This window comes from Lampris incognitus, chromosome 14 (genome assembly GCF_029633865.1).
Source record: "Lampris incognitus isolate fLamInc1 chromosome 14, fLamInc1.hap2, whole genome shotgun sequence".
In the NCBI taxonomy this organism is placed as follows: Eukaryota; Metazoa; Chordata; class Actinopteri; order Lampriformes; family Lampridae; genus Lampris; species Lampris incognitus.
In genome coordinates this window covers 28,132,315-28,158,189 of record NC_079224.1, presented here as the reverse complement: position 1 = coordinate 28,158,189, position 25,875 = coordinate 28,132,315, and the positions used below count along the sequence as shown (strand labels likewise).

Sequence of the window (25,875 nt, the reverse complement as noted above, 5' to 3'; positions counted from 1 at the left end):
AAGTTGCATAATCACATAATTGTTTGCATTTGTCTATATTTGGCTAACAGCTGATGAGAACAGCAAGAGCCAAACCTATGGTCACAGTGATCATTTTTGATTTTGTCGAGTCAGGTTTTATTATGAGTCAGGGTGTCAGGTTTTATTATGAGTTTGGGTTATACATGCTGTATAAGGTATGATACGTCAATAACTCAAGGGACATAAGGTGCTATGTCATGTCTTGGAAACATCTAGACAAGAGTATCAAAGAATGTAAGAGTACATAATCCACTAGGCCAGAAAGCAGAATTTTACTTGGAGACCTCTTCAGGGACTCCCCTTATGACCTCTGGAGGTCCCCAGACCTTGATTTGGAAAATGTTGCATTAACACAACCAGGTGCTCAGATGTGTGTTCTGTTTTAGACTGAGATGTGTGTTAAAATCAGGGAGTTATGTGTTGGGGTGTTTGGGGGCTTCCCACAGAGGATTTTTGAAGCTGTGTGTGTGAATATTCTTTATATTATTTGTAACTATATATTACTGTCGTTGATTTTTTTTAAATATGTCTAAGTGTCAGAGTGAGCAACACATCAAACTCCCAGGTATGTGGAAATGCAGATGACAAGAGGAGTTGGTTCTGATCCTGATTCTGTATGCATGTGTGTGTGTATGAGTGAGTGTGTAGCCGAATGTGTCGTATGTGTGTGGATGGATTTAGTAGGGTCTCTGGGTTATGGCTGACTGGGCACAGGATCACTCTATACCTGGCACCCAGTGACACTGCTCTCCGCCAGCTACCCCCCCACACACACACCAACACTACTGTCCCAGGGTTTCCCTCAGAAAAGTTATTAGGCCTGGTGGCAAGTGTCTTTTGGACAGAGGCCGGGGTGTGCCAGTGACAGACTGATGGCAGCATTAGAACCATATAGTTTCTGTGATAATAGACTCCCAAATGGAATCGCAGAATTGAGAATTTAAAAAAGCTATAACACAGGCGCCATAGGGCCCTATACAGTCAGAGCTACATGCTGACTGGAGATCTGAAAATATGACTACGTAATGTGTTGTTATAAGTAAGTCATTTTTATTCAACGCACATTTAAAAAAAATCCACAACTATCGCAGAGTCTTACAAAGAATCTGACAATGTACAGAAATGCTGTGTTTATAACAACAAAAGAAATTAAATTGAAATAAATAATATATAAGTTTTTGCATGCTACAAAAAAAAAAACTAGAAAAAAATTCCTCCTTGGCTGCTGATTCTTACAGGTTTTGAATGCTGGGCACAATTCAACAACAACAAAATACATTAAAATAAACATCAAAGTTGCTGCACTCTACAAAAAACTTGTATTGAAGTGCTGATTGGCTACTGTGCTAGATCAACCTCATCGACCCGTGGCTGGGCTAACGTTGTTGCCTCAGGGAGCCATGAATGTTAGCAGCCTCTTCCTCAAACACGGCCAAACACTGGAGATGATGGCTTCAGTGTTTGGCCGTCTGAAAAAAACTGTCTTACGGTTTTTTGGCTTTTACCTTTCCCCCTTGACATTAGGAAGTATGTAATAATATAATAATAATCATTACATATATATCTAGCGCTTTTCTAGACACCCAAAGCGCTTCACATTGAAGGGGGTACCTCACTTTAACCACCACCAATGTGTATCACCCACCTGGGTGATGCACGGCAGCCATTTTGCACCAGAACGCTCACCACACATCAGCTTGGGGTGGAGAGGGAGGAATCATTCAACCAATTACATGGGTGGATGATTAGGTGGCCAGATGGAGAGAATCAGGTTGGGAATTTTGCCAGGTCACCGGGGGACCCCCTCCTCTGCGATAAGTGCCATGAGATCTTTAATGACCACAGTGAGTCAGGAACTCGGTTTAACATCTCATCCAAAGGACGGCATCTCATACAGCACAGTGTCCTCGTCACTGCACTGGGGCATTGGGATTTGATATTTGTTGTTTTTATTAGGGGCGGCACGGTGATGCAGTGGTTAGCGCAGTCACCTCACAGCAAGAAGGTCCTAGGTTTGAGCCCCGGGGTAGTCCAACCTTGGGGGTCGTCCCGGTTCGTCCTCTGTGCATGTTCTCCCTGTGTCTGCATGGTTTTCCTCCGGGTGCTCTGGTTTCCTCCCACAGTCCAAAGACATGTAGGTCAGATGAATCGGCCGCACTAAATTGTCTCTGAGTGTGTGTGGGGGCCCTGTGATGGCCTGGCGGCCTGTCCAGGGTGTCTCCGCACCTGCCGCCCAATGATTGCTGGGATAGCGTCCAGCATCCCCTCGACCCTGAGAGCAGGATAAGCGGTTTGGATAATGGATGGATGGATGGATGTTTTTATTAGAACCAAAGGAAAGACTGCCCCCCACTGGCCCACCAACACCACTTCTGGCAGCAACTCATTTTCCCGGGAGGTCTCCCATCCAAGTACTAGCCAAGCCCATACCTGCTTAGCTTCTGTCATTTGGCAGAGCCAGGGTATATGTTGGTATGGCTGCTACCTTTGGGGAGGGGGAGAATAAAGGAGCACACCTGGAGTCGTGTGGTGTATGGGACACAGGCGCTGCCATTCTAAATCAGCCTTGCCTCTTGCCTCTCCTTTCCCGTCAGTTCCATTCGGTTCTGACGGAGTGTTAAAATTAAACAGTACTCAGGGTCTTGCGGTTTATGGGACACGAGAGTTGCGAATGAAGAGATCTCTGTCTCTCATTCTTCCACGCCGGCTCGCCACATTGGTCGTATCGAGTATCTGTGTTACTGACTGTTTTCCTGGCTAGCTAAGGTTGGTTGTTAGCTTGGAAGTGTCAAGTGTTGAACATCTCTCTATGCTCAGTGAGGGTAAAGGACACTGATCTCAGACCTGCTGTTTTCCTATAGTGTGTTCACGTTTTAACCAACAGATGCCGATGGTGAGCTTCCCAACCATTATATCTATTTTTCCAACCGAGCCGCCCCACTGTAACTGTAGTTTAAAAAACAACTTAAAAATACATTAAAATAAATTCCCCGATGCTTAGACCCAGCAGGGGGTCAACTTAGGCCCGGCAGGTCGCCGGGCTTGCAGTACACTGCGGAAATGTGCCATCCGCTCCGTTACCCTCAATGCTAGCAGAGATGGGCATGCATGGGCAGACAGACAAACTAATGCACAGAGGGCACAGCGAGGAGGCATACAATTGCCTTGTACGCACAGATGTATACATGCATGAGCACACACATTAGCTGAGGCTACAGACTCAGCCCTCCCTCTCTCTCTCTCTCTCTCTCTCTCTCTCTCTCTCTCTCTCTCTCTCTCTCTCTCTCTCTCTCGCTCTCTCTCTCTCTCACACACACACCCACACACCCACACACACACAGGGATGCACAATTGCATGCTTAAAAATACACACACAAACAGAAACACACTGCCTGGTCCGTGGACCCAATCTGCTTGTACAGATTGTTCTACCTGCCATTAGTAGAGAGTGGGGGGGGGGGGGGGAGAAGGTTGTCTGCTATGTACACATTTCCCCCATGTGTATCATTGTAGTTTTCTCTGATCTGAAAAGTTGTCAAGAGGTTGAGAAACGCCTCAACATTATGTAAATATATAACTTTTTTTTTTAACTTTTTCAACTTCTGTTTTTATCTTCTGGTTAGGGTGTCATGGTTGTGTGGTTTGGGCCATCAAGTCTTACAGGTTCTCCATCTCCTGATTGGTTCACCTGTGCCCTATTTGCCCTGATTGGTTCACCGTGATTGCCCTATTTACCTGATTGCCTCTGCTTTACTCACTTGTTCCCCTTTCTCTGATTGGCTTTTCTGTTTCTGCCCTGTCCTGCTCACCTGCACCCAATCTCCCTGATTGGCTCCCCTGGCTCCTTGTCCTGCTTGTCTCTAGCCCAGTCTGTCTCTGAGTCGTGCATCTGATTCCTCAACTCCTGCTCCCGGCTTGAAAGTACGGTCTGACCATATTATGGATACAGCCAACTCCGCCACGCTAGAAGCCACTCTCTGCTCTCAAGACGGGCACCTCACTCAGCATAAGGAACAGCTGAGCTCCATCTGTCACAGCCTCCGGTAGAGCCACGCCTGTCAAGCAGAGCTTCAGACCTCGCTGACTAACCAAGTTAGTGCACTTACCGGTCAATTGCAGCAGCTCCTGGTCCAGCTCACCCTGCTGGCTCCAATCTTAGCGACTGCTTCTCAGCCAGCAGATTTGCTCAGCTTCCTGTTTACTTGGTAGGATTTCGCTGCGTCGAGGGACACCCTCCTGAATGAGGAGCCAGGCTTCCTTAAGCTCCTCACTGCCATCTGGAAGAGGGACCCTGAATTCGCCCAGGAAACTGCCTTTGTCAGGTGGCAGTACTTTATTGACCCGGTTCCTGATCCTCCCAAGCCTGGCATCTCGGGCTCCCAGGTTTCCCCAGCATCTCAGCTGCCCAGCGCCCCCAAGTCTCAGCTGCCCAGCATCCCCGAGTCTCAGCTGCCCAGCATCTCCGAGCCTCAGCTGCCCAGCGTCTTCGAGTCTCAGCTGCCCAGCATCCCCCAGTCTCAGCTGCCCAGCGTCCCAGATTCTCAGCTGCTCAGCACCATGCTACGGAGACCCTACCAGTTCCAAAGTGGTCGGCCTGTCCCTGTCAACGCCCAGTCTGTCCCTGTTCCTGAGCCGCCGGCTGCCTTTACCGACGTCCAGCCTGTTCCTGAGCCGTCGACCATCTTTGATGATGTCCAGCCTGTTCCCGAGCCATCGGCCACCTTTGCATACGTCCGGCCTGTTCCCGAGCCGTTGGTCGCCTTTGTCGATGCCCATTCTGTTCCCCGAGCGGTCGTACCGCCTCTGATACCTATACTCCGAGTGACGGTCGCGCCGCCTCTGATGCCTCTATCCGAGCGGCGGTAGTGCTGCCTCTGTTGCCTGTACCCCGAGTGGCACCTCTAATGCCTGTACCCCGAGCGGTGCCTCTGATGCCTGTACCCCAAGTGATGCCTCTGATGCCTGTACCCTGAGTGGCGCCTCTGATGCCTGTACCCCGAACGGCGGTCACGCCGTCTTCGTTGCCTGTACCCTGAGTGGCTGTCTGCCGCCTCCGTACCCTGGGCAGTCCTGCCTCTGTCCTGTCCACGCTGCCGGCCTCCCAAGCGGCGGTTCTGTCTGCATCGCCAGCCTCCCAAGCCGCGGTCCTGTCTGTGTCGCTGGCCTCCTGAGTGGCGGTCCTGTCTGTGTTACCGGCCTCCCAAGCGGCTGACCCGTCCGCGTCTCCATCCTCCTAAGCTACTTACTCATCTGCGTCGCCAGCCTCCATGTCGTCCACCTGCCCATCCGCCAGAGCTGTTCTGTCCTTCAGTCCTGTGTCCTGATTACCTTCCCCAGACCCCTCCTGCCTACCCTGCTTGGTGCTCCTGGTTCGTTTGTTTGGGACGTCTGGAATCCGTCCCTTGAGGGGGTTCAATCTCTCATGGTTGTGTGGTTTGAGCCATCAAGGCTCACCTGTTCCCCATCCCCTAATTGGTGTTTCTGTTCACCTGCGCCCCATTTGCCTGAGTAACCCTGATTGCCCCATTTACCTGATTGCCCCTGCTTTACTCACCTGTTCCCCTTTCTCTGATTGGCTTTTCTGTTCCTGCCTTGTCCTGCTCACCTGTGCCCAATCTCCCTGATTGTCTCCCCTACATTATATATTCCCCCTGGTTGCCCTGGCTCCTTGTCGGATCGTCACACATAGAAACACATACACACATATTGACTCTTGGTCGCCAGATGTGCCATGTCCTGTTTCAAGCCTTCCCTGCTGTCTGTAGCGTCTGTTCCTGCTGTCTGTAAATTCATTTGGATTAATAAAACCTTTCTAGCCCAGTCTCTCTGAGTCGTGCGTTTGGGTCCTCAACTCCTACTCCCAGCGTGACATAGGGTGCAGGGTCAGCAAGTGAGTGCAAGTGTAGTACCATGTGGCAGGTATATTTTATAAGTGATTAAATCAACCAAAAGAGTATTCATTTTATTTCAAAAAGAAAATTCTCAGTACCTTTTTTTTTTTTACAGAAAATAATTTACTGTGTTAAAAACCATTTAGCTTTCATAACTAGAAAGATACTTGAAATGTGGGAAAACATGATCATTACTGAAAATGTTTGTCTGGTGACAGTCAGTGTTGGACGCAATTAATTTGACAAATTCTTTTATGAATTAGTGGCTTCAGGGGGAAAAAAGGCAACTGGAATGCACTTGTCTAGACGCGTCCCTTCCTCTCCTCTGCCTTCCTCCTTCAAAATGATCCAGACGAAGGATTAACGGCTCACTTGACACTTTGTCATGATGTTGTGGGCAGGTCAACCACACACACACACTCGCTCTCCCTCTCACATAGACAGACATACTAGCACATACAAACCGTATGCACACACACACACAGGCCCACACCCATTTTCATTCCATCCTTAAACACACAGCGACACACACATACTGGCAGTGGGGTGTGTGTGCCTGTCAGTGTTCATGTCAGTAGAGAGATTGACAGCAGTGTTTGTGTCTTTGCCTCTGTGCCTGTGTGTTCCTGCATATGAGAATACATATGTCAATGAGTTTTTGTGTGTGCGATTTGTGGAGGATAGCTTGAGCATGGCAACATGGAGCATATGCGGAGCCGACCTGCACACAGGTCTTAAAATGTTTAGGAACTGCATGACATTTTTTTTGGGAAAGATTGGACAAATGAACACTACACACAACCTGAGTAGCTGTCTGTGTGCTATAGTTAAAGGGAAATATCACCGATGGTTTGTATATGTGCAGTCGGTACTGCTGAGTAATGTAGTTGATTGAGGCAGTAAAGTCCTCTGTGTACTATATTGATAAAAAAATCGGTGCTGTCTCTTCCACAGCGCCTACATGTACCAGAATGCACTGCTGCACGTGAGCTTCTGTGTCATTGTCCATGAAATCCTCTGCTAGAATTGTGGGATGTCATTTCCACCATCAAAACGGAGCTTAACTGAGAGAACGAGGATGTGTTTTCTGAACAGCGTGTTTAGAGTAGATTACATTAGAAACCCCGCTAGGCTGTAGTTTTTCCTGCCGCCAACTGGTGTCGCGACCCGTCACTTGGCGGCTGGAAAAAAAACAAACTTGTTTCACTGCCGCTCCAGAGATGCAGGAACAATTGGAAACAACTGAAAGTGTTTGGAGACTGAAGAGGTCACTTAGATGAGTGATGAAACGTTTCTCTCAATTAAGGTTGTGTCCAGATGAACTGATTCAACTTTCTTTCTTTGAACTGAAAGTGTTTTTCATGTGCTACTACCCCTGTCACCAACAGACAGATAAAGTTAAAACTGGGTGAATTTTCTCTGTAATTACATCACACCTTGTGTATCCACCACAAAGTTCTCAAATCCATTAATGAATTGAAGCTCTCAGAGAACATCACAACCCCAAAATTTAAAAATTTTCTTTTGGAATTTCCCCCCCTTATTTCTTCCCAATTGTATCCAGTCAATTACTCCACTCTTCCGAGCTGTCCCGGTCGCTCCTCCACCCCCTCTGCCGATGCGGGGAGGGCTGCAGACTGCTACATGCCCCCTCCCATACATGTGGAGTCGCCAGCTGTTTCTTTTCACCTGACAGTGAGGAGTTTTGCCAGGAGGACGTAGCGCATGGGAGGATCATGCTATTCCTCCCAGTTCCCCCTCCTCCCGTGAACAGACGCCCGACCGACTAGAGGAAGCACTAGCGCAGTGACCAGAACACATACCCACATCTGGTTTCTCACCCGCAGACACGACTGATTGTGTCTGTAGGACGCCCAACCAAGCCGGCAGTAACATGGGGATTCGAACTGGCGATCACCGCATTGGTAGGCAACAGAATAGACCGCTACGCTACCCGGACATCCCTTGTGCACAGTTATGAATGTAGAAGAAGATCCTCTCTTGGTTGCGATGATTAAAAATCTTCGAAAACATTTGTTCTCACTATCTCTGCTCCCTATCCTCATTCACTCTCTTGCTCACTCGACCAATGCTGCTGTCTGTCGCTGCCCAACGCATGCACAACTCACATCTACAGTTGAATCGGATTGGGAGGCAACAGTGTCAAAACCAAAACATTTTGTATTCAGGTATGAGTCCTGAAAGTAAACGAGAAGTCGATTGTATTTCATAAGCCAGCAAATCATTCACTGCTGATCTCAGCACAGGAGAACTGGAGGAACGGTAGATGAACCAAAACCGTATTGACCCTGCCGCCGCATGGAAGTGCCATAGTCTCCAATGTTAAAACTCCTCGATAAAATACAATTTCAAGACTAGAATTAATTACAGTCACAGCTGGAAATAATCTCAGTAGCTCCAATAAAACATTTCCCATGGCTGAGCTATGTTTTCTTATTGTTGTTTTATGAATGAAAGTCAATCAGCAGAGCAGCCATTCGCCTTAATTCATTTTATACCATGAAAAACACGACGGTTAAACACATTTGCCATATTTCAATAAGGGCTTTGAAAGTATGATAGCCTGATTTCTGCCATTTCATGTGAGACTTGGGGCGTATTCGTGCGAGGGTCCACCTAGGAGGCTGCACGTCCACAGACTGACAGGCAAAACGTTTTTATTAGGTAGATTTTTTAGCTTGAGCGCTGCAATTAACTTTTTTTTTTCATATTTCCTGTTCAATCAACTTGGGCACTGCACAGAAGTCTTATAATGGCAGGAGCAACATTGCTTTTTCTGTCTGTGTTTCTTATCCTGGTAGGTGAAAAGAGGGGTGATTTGTTGCCAAGTTCAAACACCTGAGAAGGGGAGATGCATACACCTGGCGGAGATCTGCACTCTACTGAGTGCACTCCGCTAGTTTGATCTTTGTTTAACCAAGTATGTTCATTCTCATTCAAAGTGACAGTCTTTTGGACTGGTTTCAGGCAGGAGAGAGGGTCAGACGTTCACATGTTCTGTTCACAACCCTTCTTCTGGGCATTTAGCAGGCCCATGAGGGCAGTTGGGGGGTACATTTTTTGCTCAAGGGCATCTTGTCAATGCTTGCTGGATGAGTGGAGAGTGCTTCTTGTTTGATGGTTTTCTCTACCCTGACAAAGAATTTGATTTGGCAACTACAGGTGTGGCCTGTAGAAAGAAAGAAAGCCACTTTAATTTTTCATTGCACCTTACAACGAATCGTATTCTCACAATGAAATGTGTTCTCTGCATTTAACCCATCCTATTGTATAGGAGCAGTGGGCAGCTGCAGTGCCCGGGGACCAACTCCAGTTCTTCGTTCCATTGCCTTGGTCATGGGCACAGGCAGGAGTATTAACCCTAACATGCATGTCTTTCATGTAGTTGCCAATTCTAATTCTTTGGCTTTCCTGATAGTTGGACAGTAGCCTCGACCAAATATTTATGCTAATATCCTCCTTTTTTTGTACTGCCCCAGAGCTCATATATAGGCAAACTGTGACTTGGAGGGGGGGGGGGGGCAAGAGAGTGCAGGTTTAAATTCCAACCAACCACAACACCAGCTGATTTGACAAACAAGCACAACATCAACCAAAGAGAAAGAAGCTGGGACTAACTGGTAAAATCAGCTGATGGAGGGTTTGGTTGAAATGTAACCCTGGTACAACCTTAGCATGTTTGCCCCCCTACATCTCTGTGTTGGTCAGCCAGAGCTCCATGTACAAGATAGGCTCCACTCTCCTTCCCTCCATTTCTGTGTCTGTCTCTCTCTCATCTTGCGTACCTTGACCTCCCCAGTTGACTCCCTTCTTTTCTTTTCCTGCTCCATGACACACCCACCCCCTTTGTGTCGATCCAGACGTCCATCGATTGCTCTCTCTCCCCATCCTCCCATTCTCTGCATGGCTGTCTTCACTCATCTGTCTGTCTCCTCGCGGTGGCAGAGCTGCAGCAATGAGCATAGGTTGGAATGTATAGTGTATGTGTGTGTGTGTTTGTGTACACGTTTAGCTATCCTTGTGTGGACCAAATGTCCTCATTAGGATAGCAAAACCTGACAGCACCTACCTTGTGTGGACATTTCAGAGGTCCTCACAAGGTAAAGGGTCTATTTTAGAGTTAGGAGTTGGTTGTGTGTGTGTGTGTGTGTGTGTGTGTGTGTGTGTGTGTGTGTGTGTATGTGTGTGTGTGTGTGTGTGTGTGTGTGGATGGTAGGTTTGGATGTGAAAGAGAGGTATGTGTGAGTGTGTGTGGTGAGCAGTTGTATGTGTGTTTTCTTTCGAGCAGTGCAGCTACCTGTGAAGTTTAGAGTGTTATGCACGTGTGTGCGCTTACACATATGTGAGTACACACATCAGATGTACACACAGGTCACAAACCACAGAGGAAGTTCTATGTGTGTGTGTGTGTGTGTGTGTGTGTGTTCACACCTGTCACTTGTGAACAAACAGCCAGTGCTTACCTCCTCATTAAGCGTCTTCAGCACTTCCATCAGGAGCTCTATTTCCCCTGCGGAGCACTGGTTCTCCCTTATCCATTTGCCACTTTGTAGGTACAAAAACACACACAAACACACACAGTTGTGTGGAAACGAAAAGTTCCTTTGGTTCACACACTGTCACTGATATTTACAGCTGTGTTCACACACAGACATATGCAGTCTAAACACAAAGTGAACAGTAATTGTGTGCCTTCAGTTTTGCTCAAGCCTCACACACTTCTGTCTATCTCTTTCTCTCTCTTTCATACACACAAACACCCACAGTGCAAACAGTTCTACCCAAGGAGTTAGCTTACTTAAATTAAAACACATATGAAAGGGCGTCCAGGTGGTGTAGCGGTCTATTCCGTTGCCTACCAACATCTGGATCGAATTCTTGTGTTACCTCCGGCTTGGTCGGGCGTCCCTACAGACACAATTGGCCGTGTCTGCGGGTGTGAAGCCGGATGTGGGTATGTGTCCTGGTCGCTGCACTAGCGCCTCCTCTGGTCGGCCGGGGTGCCTGTTCAGGGGGAGGGGGAACTAGGGGGAATAGCGTGATCGTCCCACACGCTATGTCCCCCTGGCAAAACTCCTCACTGTCAGGTGAAAAGAAGCGGCTGGCGACTCCACATGTATCGGAGGAGGCATGTGGTAGTCTGCAGCCCTCCCTGGATTGGCAGAGGAGGTGGAGCAGAGACCAGGACAGCTTGGAAGAGGCGGGTAATTTGCCAGATACAATTGGGGAGAAAAAGGGAGGAAAAAAAGAATAAAAAAAAACTGAAAAATGTAGGCCCACAGACACTTTTGTGAACTCGACATGGCTATCCCTTTTTTGACAGGTCAAGTTGTACTACTACTACTTAATTTTCCTGGCAAAGTTAATTCATTCTTTTAGTAGCATATAATTCTAAAATGGCAGCACCGATAAAACAGTACGCACACACAAACGTACACACACACACACACACACCTGTGCACAGTCATCATGCACAAACACACACACTTAAACACACATGCAGTTGCACGTATTCTCTTGTGTCAGTTAATTCAAACTAGTCAATTGGTCTATTTTTCTTCCTGGGGCGTCCGTTATGAGGAAGTGCCCCACAGACAAGCTGGGTGGCTGCAGCACAGCGTAAAATAGATTTGCTTTTTGAGGCTGATAAACAAGTGATTATTTTTCCCCATGGCTGACATTTGTTCCTGCGTTCATTTTTTGTTTTTTTCCAAGGATTTCCTCTCTGGATAAGAACAGCTTGGTCTCCTCCCTCGGTATGAAGTACGGGGAAAGGATGGGCTCCTCAGATCACACACTGATCAATTTGAAGATTAATCTGTACACCGTTTAGAACAAATGGTTCCACTGGATCCACTCCTTGTGTTGTTTTTCATAGGTGAACAGATTGAGGTTGGTTTGGTTCATGTAAAATTGCTGAAATGTTTTCTGATCTTCATACAGAATGACGCAGTAGAGTTCTGACTGAGGAGGAGGAATACCACGACAGACCCAGCCCATTTGTAAAAAGTGTGTCATGGTGATTTTATACTGATCAAGGACCAGTTTGCCTTTGGGCCTCTGCCATTATGAAGTCTCTCTTATCTCTTTCTCTATTTTCCACAGATACTGCTTGTTTTTGGCAGATAATTCCACAGTGTGTGCGCGCACACACGCACACACACACACACACACACACACACACACAAACAGGCCGCACATAGGCCTATAATACTGTATGTGCATACAAGAGGGTTACATGGGAAAAAATAAGATGATACCAGATTTCAAATCTACTACTTTTACGAACCGGTATTTTTTAACGTTACACACTATATTAGCTCTCATCTACCTTTGTAAAATTAAAATAACTTGTAAATATGTATTCTTGAAAAATTAGTGTTTAATGTTGCTTAAATTCAAAATTAAATTAATTGAATGAAATTCAAACTGAAAATGAAGCTCTAAATGAGTTAAGGTTTACTCTGGTTGTCCGAAGGTAAAGTTACCTTTTTAATGTTAGAATGAAACAACAGAGTCAATGATGTGTCAGCAATATAGGTCCTGTGGAAAACACACATTTATTTTCCTAATAAATATCAGAGGTTATTTAAGGGAAAAAAACACAAGACAAAGTTTACTTTTGTAATTACTGCATCCAAAAAGAAGAAAAACTTGGATTTTTTTCAATGTCATTTGATTATTTATTTTTAGTGTGTGTGTATGTGTGCCCATTATTCTAGGTATTGATTCATACTGTAAACTCAGGGAATAGCAGTTAAAGCCCTAGTTATAGATAGTCATGTGACTGTCCGGTCAAGTCAGCGGTCACATGACTAGAAGAAGAGCGGCGCATCAGTCAAGCCGATGTGTCATCCTGTCCTGCTGATGTTTAGTACCCATGCCAATTTCAATGTGCTAGAGCGAGATAAAGCAAGGTTTGGTTGTCAGATTGCTTGTCAGAAGTTGCACAGGTGATCTCATGTACCCACTCTCAGTCAACCAACTTTTGCACTTTTCTTGCTGGTACTCAACACAGTTTGGTAGCACAAGCGAAACTTTATCTGATGGGTGAGTAATTTGCCACTGAGAATGGACAGCTATTGTCTGGGTCACCTTTTAGACTTCCTGGTCTTTTCGCTCTCTCTTGTTTGTATGTAAATGGAAATTCTTCAATCTAAAGGTCATTGAAACAATGCTATTCTTGGTTGGGGCTTTGGGGCTTTGAAAAAAAAAGCCTTTCCTGAACCCCCAAAGAGTCTTTGGACCAAGTTGCGAGACAGTTTAGACTTTTAATAATAATAATAATAATAATAATAATAATAATAATAAACTATTTATATGGCACTTTTCTTAACAATGTTACAAAGTGGTTTACAAAAGAAATAACACCAGATATGGCGAGAATAGGACCAAAGGACATGAGCACAGGGGAAGTAAAGACAATAAATGAATAAGACCAAATAAATAGGAATGAAAATAAAAACAGGAAATACATTCTACTCACACTGACCTTAAGAGTTTTCGTCCTGTTTAAATACCCAAGATTTTGTTTTGAGCTGTCAAAACCAAGGATGATGTAATCTTTATTGAACATCAAAATGATGCATTTTGTTCTGGCTACCGCAGTCGTGTTTATTCAAGGAAGTTCAGGCTTGTCACTTTGAATTTGAACTTTGACCCGCGATGTAACAGGAAATAGAAATTTCGTCTCGCTGTCGTCTTCTGTGTCACACAGAAGCCTGAAGCTGTTTGCCAATGCTGAGCACAGCCTGTAAGTTAGTAGATAGAATAAGTTAAGCTTTTGTGTGCCTATGCCATTTTCTCAACTCATCATCAGCCACTTCTCCGGGGTTGGGTCGCAGTGGCAGCAAGCTAAGTAGGGTACTTCAGACGTCCCTCCCCCTAGCAACGCCTGCAGCCCAGTATCACGCCAAAGCGTGTAATACACCCGCCGGTCCAATGTGTCACTGTTTGCCTCGCTCAGGCGTGAAAAGTACACACGTGTATGAAGGTGCAGTGCCAGCAGGGGGCGATGATTAACTCAATGCCAGCAACTCCCCACAGAGGAAAAGAGTCATACAGCATTTTCCAAAATCCCTAACCCTAACCCAACCTTAACTGTAACCCTAACCTGCTATCACCCCCTGCTGGCACTGCACCTTCATACATGTGTGTACTTTTCACGCCTGAGTGAGGCAAACTGTGACACTGACACGTTGGACCGGCGTCGCCCCCTGCTGACACTGCACCTTCATACACGTGTGTACTTTTCATGCCTGAGCGAGGCAAACCGTGACACTTACACGTTGGACTGGCGGGTGTATTACACGCTTTGGCATGATACCGGGTTGTCCTGGGAGATCTTCAGACGTTGCCAGGCCAGATTGGACATGTAGTCCCTCCAAGTGAGTTCTGGGTCCACCCCGAGTTCTGGGTCTACCTCCTCCCAGTTGGAGGAGACCCCAGATCTCCCCAGCTACTCCTACTTTGGATCTCCCCAGCTACTCCTGCCTATGCTCCTGCTTCACCTCAGCCCCTTGGCCCCTTTTTTTTAGCATTTTTCAAAATTATGCAGTGGGCCAAGTTAGGCTCAGACCTAGGGGGGAAGTTACACTTTAAAGAAAATGTATAGTCAGCATTTAAAGTTGGCATAAATTGGCATAAGTGTGATACTGTGAAATGTATTAAACTATGTCAGGGGACACAAAAGGATGTCAGGATTTACTTGATCAAAATATATGTTGCTTCATATTAAATATAAAATTGCTCAAGGCCTGCTTCATGCCACATGTGCCAGTTAAGCGATGGGGCAGATAGGTACAGTCTGTCATCTGATGTGCAATGGAATACCCTTGACCTTTTATACCACGATAGCTGAAGCAGTTTAATTGAAGTCATGCAGTGCTGTTTTAAACAGGTCCAACTCTCTTTTATTTTTAATGGGGAATAAGTAAACATGGGTGCACATTTCCCTAGAGGTATTTTCTTGAGGAAATTATGGTGGCGATAACAGTATTATTGTAGTAGCCATATTTGACAGTTGCTGGAGCCATTGTAGAAGGTTTACTTTGTTTGACATTTTTCTATAATTTTGGTAATGCATGCAGCGTGCAAGAGGAAGGTCCAATCTTGAGTAACAGTTGAGGCACACTAGATAAGAGAAGAAAAAAGGCCTACCTTGGAGAGAAAATATCTGGTTCAAAGAACTAGGTAGGATATCCACAGTATACACAGCAGTTGCTACCAGCAAATTGCAGCAAAATGACTTGCTCATGTCTCAGAGTTGTTAAAACGACCCTTTCTGCGAAATCTTTAGTTTTGCTGTACCATTGCTTTTGTTGACAACAGTGAGACATACCACCTTCACTTGTCTTTTTTGCCTGGTTTGTGTGACAAATGAGATCAGTTCAAAACACAAGAAACATATGCATACAGTAAAATCCCATATGAATAGCAGGTGTAAATGCAAAAGACACCATTACCCAGATAATGCAAACAGATACAGATTGCAAGGAAACTTAAAGAATACCTATTCACATGGTAATGTTGAAGTCTAAACAGACTTCTACTTATTTCTCATTAAGAGCAACAAAGATGGCCTATCTGCCATTAGCTAAGTTACTTCTCTTTGCCGTTTTTATTCTCTGCTTCAATTTTGTTCCATCCCTGCTGGTGCAGATTGCTGCCAGAGGACTGTCAGATGCACAGTGGTTAGCGTGGTTGCCTCACAGCAAGAAGGTCCTGGTTTTGAACTCTGGGGTAGTCCAACCTTGGGGGTCATCCCAGGTCGCCCTCTGTGAGGAGTTTGCATGTTCCCCCTGTGTCTGTGTGGGTTTCCTCCAGGTGCTCCGGTTTCCTCCCACAGTCCAGAGACATGTAGTTCAGGTGAATCGGCCGCACTAAATTGTCCCTAAGTGTGAATGTGTGTGTGTGTGTTTTGGCCCTGTGATGGACTGGTGGCCTGTCGAGGGTGTCTCCCCACCTATCGCCCAATGACTGCTGGGATAGGCTCTAGCATCCCCGCGACCCGAATTCGGATAAGCGGCTTGGACAATGGATGGATGGATACAGACTGCGTCATAATACAAAGTGTTGACACAGTCTCAAGCCTCCTCTTCAGGGCTGAAAGCAACTGTTCAACACACAGCCTTTTCAGGATTATCCCCAGCAGTGTCTCCTGTTTCACAGGTCTCCCTCTTTTACCCCTTTTCCACCAAATTAGGTCTGGTTCTTGAACCGGTTCTGTTCAAGATTCTTGGAACCTTGGTGCTATCTAGTGAACCAGCCCACGTTTCCACCAGTTTTGAGCAGAACCATTGTCATCAAAGATGCGTCATCAACAGAGGGCATTGCACAATGCACGTAGTTTATTTTAAAATTGCCATCACACTGATGTAAAAATCGCATACCCAAGGAGTTCTTTTTAATATGCTAATTTATTTAAAAAGACTGATGTGTTTTAAAAGAACTCCTTGGTTGTGCTATTTTTACATCAGTTTGATGGTGATTTCAAGATATGATTGATTTTAATTAGCACCCTGTCCCACAGACAACACAGGTTTTGTTGTGCTTGCATCTAAAAGAACTTTGTAGGTTGTTTATGATTTTTCTTTATGTTCAAGCTTTGGCCAACTCTAAGACTAGTTCGGCATACAGCTTACTCTTTCTCGTGCGAATTTCTAGCTTTTCCTGAAACTCAGGAGATGGCCTAATCATCACCAAGCATTGGACTTTGTTGGCAGACCACAGCACACTTTTTTTTCTGACGGTTTCTCACCTGACTTTTCCATTGTTGCCTTCTCCATCTCTCTCTCCAACCTAGAATATGACATACCCACAGATGTCGTCACGGTTCCCACTTCAGGTCCTACTATTTTTTGGTTCCATCTGGGAACCAACTTTATGGGTTTCAAATCAATTTGTTTTTGGTCGAAATGCTCCTCACGGTTCAAAATTAGGTGCGTAAACCAGAACAGAACCTGTTTCATGTTGGTGGAAAAGGGTTATCTGTGTCTGTCCTGTCGGCCTGCCGGATCACACAAAACAAGATACATAGTGAGATGGTGACTGGGTACAAATGTGTTTCCTTGACTCCCCCGACCACACTTAATTCTCTCGTCCCAACCATTCTTTAATTCCTGCCCTTTCTGCTGCAGTTGAAAAAAGCATTAATACTTCGAGGTTAATAGTTCATTTTCTGGTGTAACTCAATGGGTGGAGCATGGAACTATCACTTCCAAGGTTTGGGTCCACATTTTCACAAGAACTATTCATGCTACAAACATATGCAGTTGCAGTCTATTAAGGCACTTTTGATAATAGCATCCACCTAATGATTGACATGCAATTGTGTTAAGGGTCAAAAGAACTGGCGAATAGAAATAAATCCTCCAGCAGGCGTATGTTACCTCATCACCATCCTCTCCGTCTTCCTATCTGCAGTAACAAACTTCAACAATGGCTTGGAGGCCAGCTCGGACTCTGACGACGAGGACAAGCTACACATTGTGGAGGAGGACAGCCTGCAGGAGCCTGACGTTGCTGATGGCGACAAGGCCACGCCTGGGGACAGCCATGATGCCACCACAGTAGTATTAACCCAAAATGGGTCCTGGAATGGAGGTGAGAGAGATTCATGCTTCCAGAACACGGTTATGCAGTAGAGACATGAGCACTATATGTTTTACATCCTTGTGTGTGTGTGTGTATGTGTGTGTGTATGTGTGTGAAAGGTAATGCAGGTTAACTGATCACTGTGTTTGGAATAGGTCTGTAATTGCAAAGGTTTATGCACAAACACACACACAGTCTCTTTCTCAGTGAAGCTCATTTCACATAATTAAATTGACACATCTTTGAGCTATAAAACCTTTTTCATCCAGTTGATTTGCCGTGTAGTGAATTTCAAGACGTAATAACAAAATAGTCTGCAGATTGATCGCAAACCACCCCCTTTTTGACTAATGAAATAATGAACATAAACTGTATGAGGAAGTGGCTGTCATAGCCTTGAGTATGAATGTGTGACTCAAACAGCATAAAATCCCCAAGTTAAAAGAATAAAAATAGTGAGGCCGTGCATTTCTAATCGAAAATGTCAGTGTGCGCACTGAGTTTTCAACGCACCCTATCCTTCGTCACAGCCCCACGACTGAGTGGACTCTTTTGGAAACAATACTGGCATAATTAGTTTTAATTATTTAAGCTTGATTGAGGTGTTTACAAAAAGGCTTATGTTGGCAGTTTGATTATTTGTTGGCATCCTTCATACAAGCACATGAATCACAATGGCTTTCTCTGTTGCTGTTGCAGTTGCTAGTTCCACAAGCAAACTAACATGATAAACGTGCAAGTACCTGCTTTGGGATAGGTCGCCCTGACGAGAAACAGAGGAAGCTGAAAAAAAAAGAGGGTTCAAGCACTGTGGGCTTGTAGCAAGCATGGTCACACTCAAATACAGACATAAGTACATTCACACATGCATGCGCACACGCACAAGCACTTAAATACTGTAAGCATTCCGCTTGTGTCAGTGGGTGAGAACATGGAAGGGCAGGCTAGCAGAATATCATCAGAGCCCAATGTGGAGTGACATTTGCAGATCGAGGGGGAAAGAGAGAGAGAGAGAGAGAGAGAGAGAGAGAGAGAGAGAACAATGAGAGCAAGTGTGATTGCAAATGCATGTGATAGGAGAAAAAAGCGAGAAGGAGAGAGGTACAGGAGAAAAGGGTGAGAGAAGTGTGGAGAGAGGCCCATCCATAACCTCGTACCTCCCTATCCAATCTTCTGCCCTCCAACTACTTCCCTCCATGCTGCTTATCAACAAAACCAGCAAAATCCTTTAAACTTCCTAACAGGTTAAGAGACATATACCATTCACTGCATTTCTACACACAATGGACATTTTTCACGTTTCATATTTCACATTCGGCGGCATGGTGGCGCAGTGGTTAGCGCAGCCACCTCACAGCAAGAAGGTCCTGGGTTCAAGCCCCGGGTAGTCCAGCCTTGGTGGGTCATCCCAGGTCGTTCTCTGTGTGGAGTTTGCATGTTCTCCCCATGCCTGCGTGGGTTTCCTGCGGGTGCTCCGGTTTCCTCCCACAGTCCAAAGACATGTAAGTCAGGTGAATCAGCCATACTTAATTGTGTGTGTGTGTGTGTGTGTGTGTGTGTGTGTGTGTGTGTGTGTGTGTGTGTGTGTGTGTGTGTGTGTGTCAGCCCTGTGATGGCCTGGCGGCCTGTCCAGGGTGTCTCCCCACCTGCTGCCCAATGACTGCTGGGATAGGCTCCAGCATCCCTGAGAGCAGGATAAGCAGTTCAGACAATGGATGGATGGATATTTCAAATTCAGTGGACACTCTCTTTATGCAGCTATAGGTTACTACTGTGGCCAGTTTGTGTATTTGATAAACATCACCTAATCTATTTGTAAACTAAACCAAGGCCACCCTTATCTATAGCAGAATAATCAATTATAACGATATAAGATTGAGAATAGGAAATAGATAAGTATGGAAATATAAAGGCTATGAGCTGTTATGTCTGTTAAACACGTATAGGCATTGGTACATAATCTTCTGAACATATCCCTGCTAGCCTTGTTTGGCCACCAGGTTTTGAGAGTCAGGTTGAAGCTTTGCCCCACGTTAGAAGGGATCTGCCTTGAGACCCACTGACACCCTGCCAAATCCAGGGCCTCTGTTCTGTAGTTGACCCTGGACTCTGATTTCCGCATTGAGGGTAGAAAGAAAAAGGGTACTCCTTTTTGGAGATTGTTAGAGGATGACAAAAAAATGTGTGTGTGTGTGTGTGTGTGTGTGTGTGTGTGTGTGTGTGTGTGTGTGTGTGTGTGTGTGTGTGTGTGTGTGTGTCCGTTAGTGCTGCAATTAGCTTCATGTCCTCCGTTTGAGCCCATTTACTTTATGTTGCACTTATTGGAGGTAAAATGTAATAGAAATTTAAAGTAGTAACACAAATAAACTAACACAAATAAACACTTTCAGAGGTTGACAATTATAAAATGCTAAGAAATATAGTGTGTGTGTGTGTGTGTCCGTGCATGTGAGTGTGTAGTGCCCTCTTTACTACGCTGGTAAGAGCTACTGCTTGCAGTATTTGGAAATAAAAAAAACCCCAGCGTACTTTGTTGCTGTTGCCCATATATGTACAGTTAGGTCCATAAGTGTTTGGACAGTTACATGATATTTGTAATTTTGCCCCTGTACACCACCACAGTGGATTTGACATGAAGTATTTGAGATGTGATTGAAGAGTAGACTTTCAGCTTTAATTTAAGGGGTTGGATAAAAATATGGCATTAACTGTTCAGGAGTTACAGCCATGGATATACAGGGTCACCCCATTTTCAGAGGCTCAAAAGTAATTGGACAAACAAACATAACCATTATTATAACAATTATATTTAATGTTTGGAGGAAAGTCCTTTGCAGTCAATGACAGCCTGAAGTCTGGAACCCATCGACATCTTCAATTTCTGAGTTTCCTCCTTTGAAATGTTCTTCCAAGACTTAATGGCAGCTGCCTTCAGTTGCTGTTTGTTTGTGGGTCTTTTGGCTATTAGTTTGATCTTCAGCAAGTGAAAAGCATGCTCAATTGGGTTGAGGTGAGGTGACTGACTTGGTCACTGATGAATATTCCACTTTTCTGCCTTGAGAGACTCTTGGGTTGCTTTCTCAGCTTGTTTTGTGTCATTATCTATCTGCAGTGTGAAGTGCCGTCTTCTCGGTTTTGTGACATTTGGCTAAATCTGAGAAAATGGTATATCCTTATAAACATCACAATCCATCCTGCTGCTTCTGTCAGTAGTCACATCATCAATAAACACCAATGACCAAGTTCCATTGGCAACCATACATGCCCATTTCATAACACTACCTCCACCATGTTTGACAGATGATTTGGTATGCTGAGAATCATGAGCTGTTCCCTTTGTTCTCCACACTTTTCCTCTTCCCATCCTTCTGGTACAAGTTAATCATTGCTTCATCTGCCCAAAGAACTTTGTTCCAGAACTGAGTAGGTTTTTAGATGCTTTTAAACACAGTCTAATCTGGCCTTCCTGTTCTTAAGTGACACCAGTGGTTTTCACCTTGTCATAAACCCTCTGTATTTATTTTCATGCAGGCGTGTCTTGATTGTAGACTTGGACAATGATATCCCTACCTCTCAAGAGTGTTTCTGACTTCACTAGATGATGAGAATGTGTTTGTCTTCACCAGGGAAAGAATTCTGCCATCATCCACTGTAGATGTGTCCCGTGGTCTTCCAAGCCTTTTGGTGTTGCTGAGCTTGCCAGTGCATTCTTTCCTTTTAAGAATGTACCGAAATGTTGATTTGGCCACTCCTGAAGTGTTTACTATCCATCTGATAGATTTCCTTTGCTTTTTCAGCCTAATGATGGCCTCCTTCACTTGTATTGACACCTCTATGGACTTCGTGTTGAGAGTTCTGATGAACAGCTACCAAATGTAAATACTGGGAATGAACTCCAGACCTTTTATCTGCTTAATTCATCATGGAATAATGATGGAAAAGGTCTTACTTGCCCATGAAACCACTTGTTAGTCAAGTGTCCAATTACTTTTGATCCTCTGGAAATGGGGTGACCATATATAAAACTGGCTGTAATTCCTGAATAGTTAATGCAATATTTTTATCCAACCCCTTAAATTCCCCTTAAAGTCCACACTTCAGTCACATATTGGTTACTTCATTTCAAATCCACTGTGGTGGTGTACAGGGGCAAAATTACAAATTTTGTGTCACTGTCCAAATACTTAGGGACCTAACTGTATAGTGTAGCTCTCATTCCAAGCCAGTCTATATCAATGTTAGCTGTGTGTGTCTGTGTGTGTGTGTGTGTGTGTGTGTGTGTGTGTGTTTTAATATGTATGTGTGTACATGTTTTCTTTGATCAGATTAATTACTCCATGCTCTTCTCAGCCTTGGATGCAAGTCTGCCTATGCGCATGCGCGTGTGCGCACGCACGCACGCACGCACACACACACACACACACACACACACACAACTTACAGGCGTTGTCCCATGCTGTTTTGAACACACAATGGTTCAGACCCTCCTCAAAAAGTCCAACCTTGACCCCAACCCATCACCAAGCTCCTATTCTCATCCAAAATACTTAAAAAAAAGTTGGCCTTCCTCATCTTGTATAGTTTTTAAACCAAAAATGCGTCTTTGAAAAGTTCCCGTTTGGTTTTAGAGCTCTACGCAGCACAGAATCAGCTCTCCTGAAGATAAGTCCCCTGACTTATTGTTGCCCCTCATTCTGACAAATCGCGCTATTTTAATCCTGCTGAACCTAAGCATTGCTTTTGATAAGGTTGATCCTAATGTTTTTACTGGCCTTAGACTTGGAGTAGGCATTCAGGACACAGCCCTTGAGTGGTTTACCTCCTATTGTATGAAAAGAACTATTTCGGTTAGCATTAACACCTGTTTTCCTGCTCTGCCCCTATCATGGGGCAGAGCCCGATGTCACCATGGGGCCGTTATAGGGCCCACTCTCTTTATGCATCCACTCAGTTCTATGATGCATAAGCATGACATTCCCATCCACTGTTAGGCTGACAATACTTAGCTCTATCTCCTGCTTTATTGCAGTGGCCAATGTGCTTTAAAGAACATTTTTAGTTGCTTTTAGGACGTCAAGTACCTGATGGTTAAAAAAAAAAAGTGACGAAAATGTGACTGAAGTTATTGTCCCCCCCCCCCCCCCCCCCCGAATCTATGGCTAACATTTCTAAAAACCCAGGTCCCCTGGCCCCACATATTAAAACTCAGGCCAAAAACCTTGAAATGATTTTCAATTCAGCCCGTAGGTTCGATAAACAAATTAACTCTGTTGTTAAAGACAGCTTTTTTTCATCTCAGAACCATTGAAAAACTCTAAGCAGTCCCCTCATTTCATGATCTGGAAATAATTATACACGTCATCATTTCTTTTGCATTTGGATTACTACAATTTCCTTTACACAGGTGTTAACCAGTCAGGCCTACCTTGCCTGCAAGTGGTTAGAAACGCTGCTGACTGGATTCAGAAAGAGGGACGATATAACTCCCATGCTAACCTGTCTTCACCGATTTCTACTCGGCTTTAGAAATTATTTCAAGGTTTTACTGTTTGGTTTAAAGCCATTTTATGGATTGGTCCCTTCCTTTGTTGCAGACCTCTTGTGCTCCCATCCCACCTCTGGGCCACTTGGATCCCCCATCCAATCGCTGCTGTCTATTCCACACTCTCAGTTAAAGCTTCAGGGTGACTACAATTGCTAATGCTGCCCCGAGGCTGTGGACTAAACTACGTCTGTATTTTTTTAGGGAGTTGTTCCTTATCTGATGTGAGGGTCTAAGGACCGGATGTTGTATTGCTGTTAAGCCCACTGAGGCAAATTCGTAATTTGTGATAATGGGCTATACAAATAAAATTGACTTGACTTGACTATTGAAACTGCCCCCACTATTGATTCTTTTCAATCCCCGTTGAAAGTCCATGTCATCATTTGCATTATTCTTTCTTTCCAAACTTTTGTTTCCCATGGTTAATGGTGTTTAGTGCTGTGGTCAATAGCATTTTATGTTAAATATGCTTTTGAAATAAATTTGAGTTGGCTTGACTGGACACACGTGTATGTAAGCTGACACAATATTCATTCTCTATACCCATTTCATCCAATTCAGGGAGCTGATGTTGACCGTTGGGTGGAAGGCATGCAGACTCCCCAGACAGGTCACCAGTTCAGAGGGCCACGCAGACTCATCTTTAATCACATTCACACCTCAGAGCATTTTGACAGGTTATTTTTAACCTACTGCTACTGGTGATGTGTTATCGCAGTAGCATTGCTGCTTACATATCATGCTTGTCTTTTGAGTGTGGGAGGAAAGCAAGAGTAGCCAAAGTAAACCCAAATTAGCGCAGAGAAAACATACAAACTACACACACAAGAGAATGTTGCTACTGCAAAATCAAACCAGCAAAAGCGTAGCTAAATTTTCATTTAACAGCAGTGGGCGTTGAGTATAGATTTCTGCTTGGGCTTTCACAAATTTTGGCAGTGCTTCTAATCTCTCAATTCTCTGACAAAAAGCTTGTCCTATGCAAGCTTCCTGCTTCACATCAGCCGCATTTAGTTACAGCCAAGTACTAAAACCATAGAGACGGTTAAAAAGCTTGGGGAAACGGCACTCAAGGCTTTTTCATTACTGTTGGATAAAGCCTTACATGGTGTGAGCCTTGGAGTACCACTTTCTCCCTCTCTATTTTATCTTTCTTGCTGTCTCGCCACTTATCCCCCCCCCCCCATCTCTTCTCTTTCACTTTCCTCTCCCTCTCCCCTACCTCTCTCAGTCTTTTGTCTCCCTCTCCATCTATCTGGGTCTCTCTCTCGTCTCCCTCCGTCTTTCTTTCTTCTTCCTTTTATCACGCTTGTGTTTGTTTTTCTCATACTCATATCTGTTGCTTCCTCTCAACGTTTTCTTTATCGGGTGATCTGCTTTCACCCCTGTGAAATTTCTTTTTCGCCTTGCACCCAATGCATGCCGGTAAATGCTCCTCTGCATCCCTGACTTGAATTAAACGGGTATAGAGAATGAATGGATGCCCCCAACCAGGAGAAGAATTATGCTTTTAGGCAGTATAGGTTTAGGAAGTATAGGTTGGAGGGAGAAGTATAGACACTCAGCAGTAACTCTGAGCGGGGATCTAATTCAGGATGTTGCGATCAGACCTGGATTCACACGGTATACCATGATCTGGTATGAGACACCAGGAACCCAGTGTACATAGTTGAAGATTTGTCCTGAATATTTACATTTTCACATCGACACACGTGCAAGGAGAACAACTCGTGCCTGTTGACACCCGCATGAATACACACAGATACATTTTATTCACGTCAACAATCAATTCCTTGGCCAAACAACCCCTGAATGTTTTTATTTATTTATTTATCCCCCCCCCCCATTTTACTGTTTCTGGCTCTTCACTATATGGAGAAAGGAGAGCCTGAGAACAGATTGTGGGGAATTTTCTCTCCAGTGAGACTGAGATTAGTAGCTGTTGCTCCCCCTGCAGTCTGGTCCTCACTGCCATTTCCGTCCACCCTGGGTTATATATTATCTACAGACACAGAGCAACAGCTTCTGGGAAGGTGTTGGCACACAGTGGTGGGTGTTTGTGTGCCTTTGTGGATATTTGGTTATATGTATGTGTGTGTGTTTGGGCATCCACGTCTGCGAGACAAGAGGGCATGTACATGCTCATAAATGTGTTTATACGCCTGTGTGTGTGTGTGTGTGTGTGTGTGTGTGTGTGTGTGTGTGTGTGTGTGTGTGTGTGTGTGTGTTCATACACACTATGATTTCCTGTTTTCATTCCATTCTGGTATTTTACATGTGTCTGTGGTGGGGGAGTGTGTGGGAGTGTTTCAGGATCCTCTTCATCATTACTACGTGGCATATATGAGGTACTCAGTGTAACTAGATTTTGGTGGAAAATATGCATAGAGGTCTATCAGACAGAGTAACAGAGAGAGCTAAAGAACAATGAGGGAGTGATACATCGAAGAGTAGTGGGTGAGAGATGGAGAGAAATTATGGGAGAGGTGTAGAGAGGTCGAGAAAGTGAGAGGGATGGTTGGCGGGAAAGGGAAAAAAAGGTGGAAGTAGAGGAAGAATGAGGTTTAGGGATAGCTAGCTAGGTAGCTAGAGGGAGAGATGGAGGGAGGTGTAGAGAAAAAGAGTAATGTTGAGTAATAGAAGGACAGAATGGGTAGAGGTTTTGAAAGAGAGCGAGAGGTAGAGGAGTGTGAAGGGGGTGGGTTAGTTAGAGGGGGGGGGATTTTGGAAAGCTGATAGATGAGATCATGGGAAGTGCAGATCTCTGCGTTAAAACATGAGCCTCCCCCTCTTTTTTCTGAG

General features: G+C 44.8%; 1 protein-coding gene across 1 annotated transcript in view; it reads left to right on the top strand.

Moving 5' to 3' along the window:
* The window catches only part of zeb1a (zinc finger E-box binding homeobox 1a), a 118,412-nt gene that overhangs the window by 57,342 nt on the left and 35,195 nt on the right, over positions 1 to 25,875 (top strand). Inside the window, exon 2 of the mRNA XM_056292836.1 lies at positions 17,358 to 17,537. Within this exon, the coding sequence (XP_056148811.1) occupies positions 17,358 to 17,537 (180 nt within the window). The remainder of the gene's footprint in view (positions 1 to 17,357; positions 17,538 to 25,875) is intronic.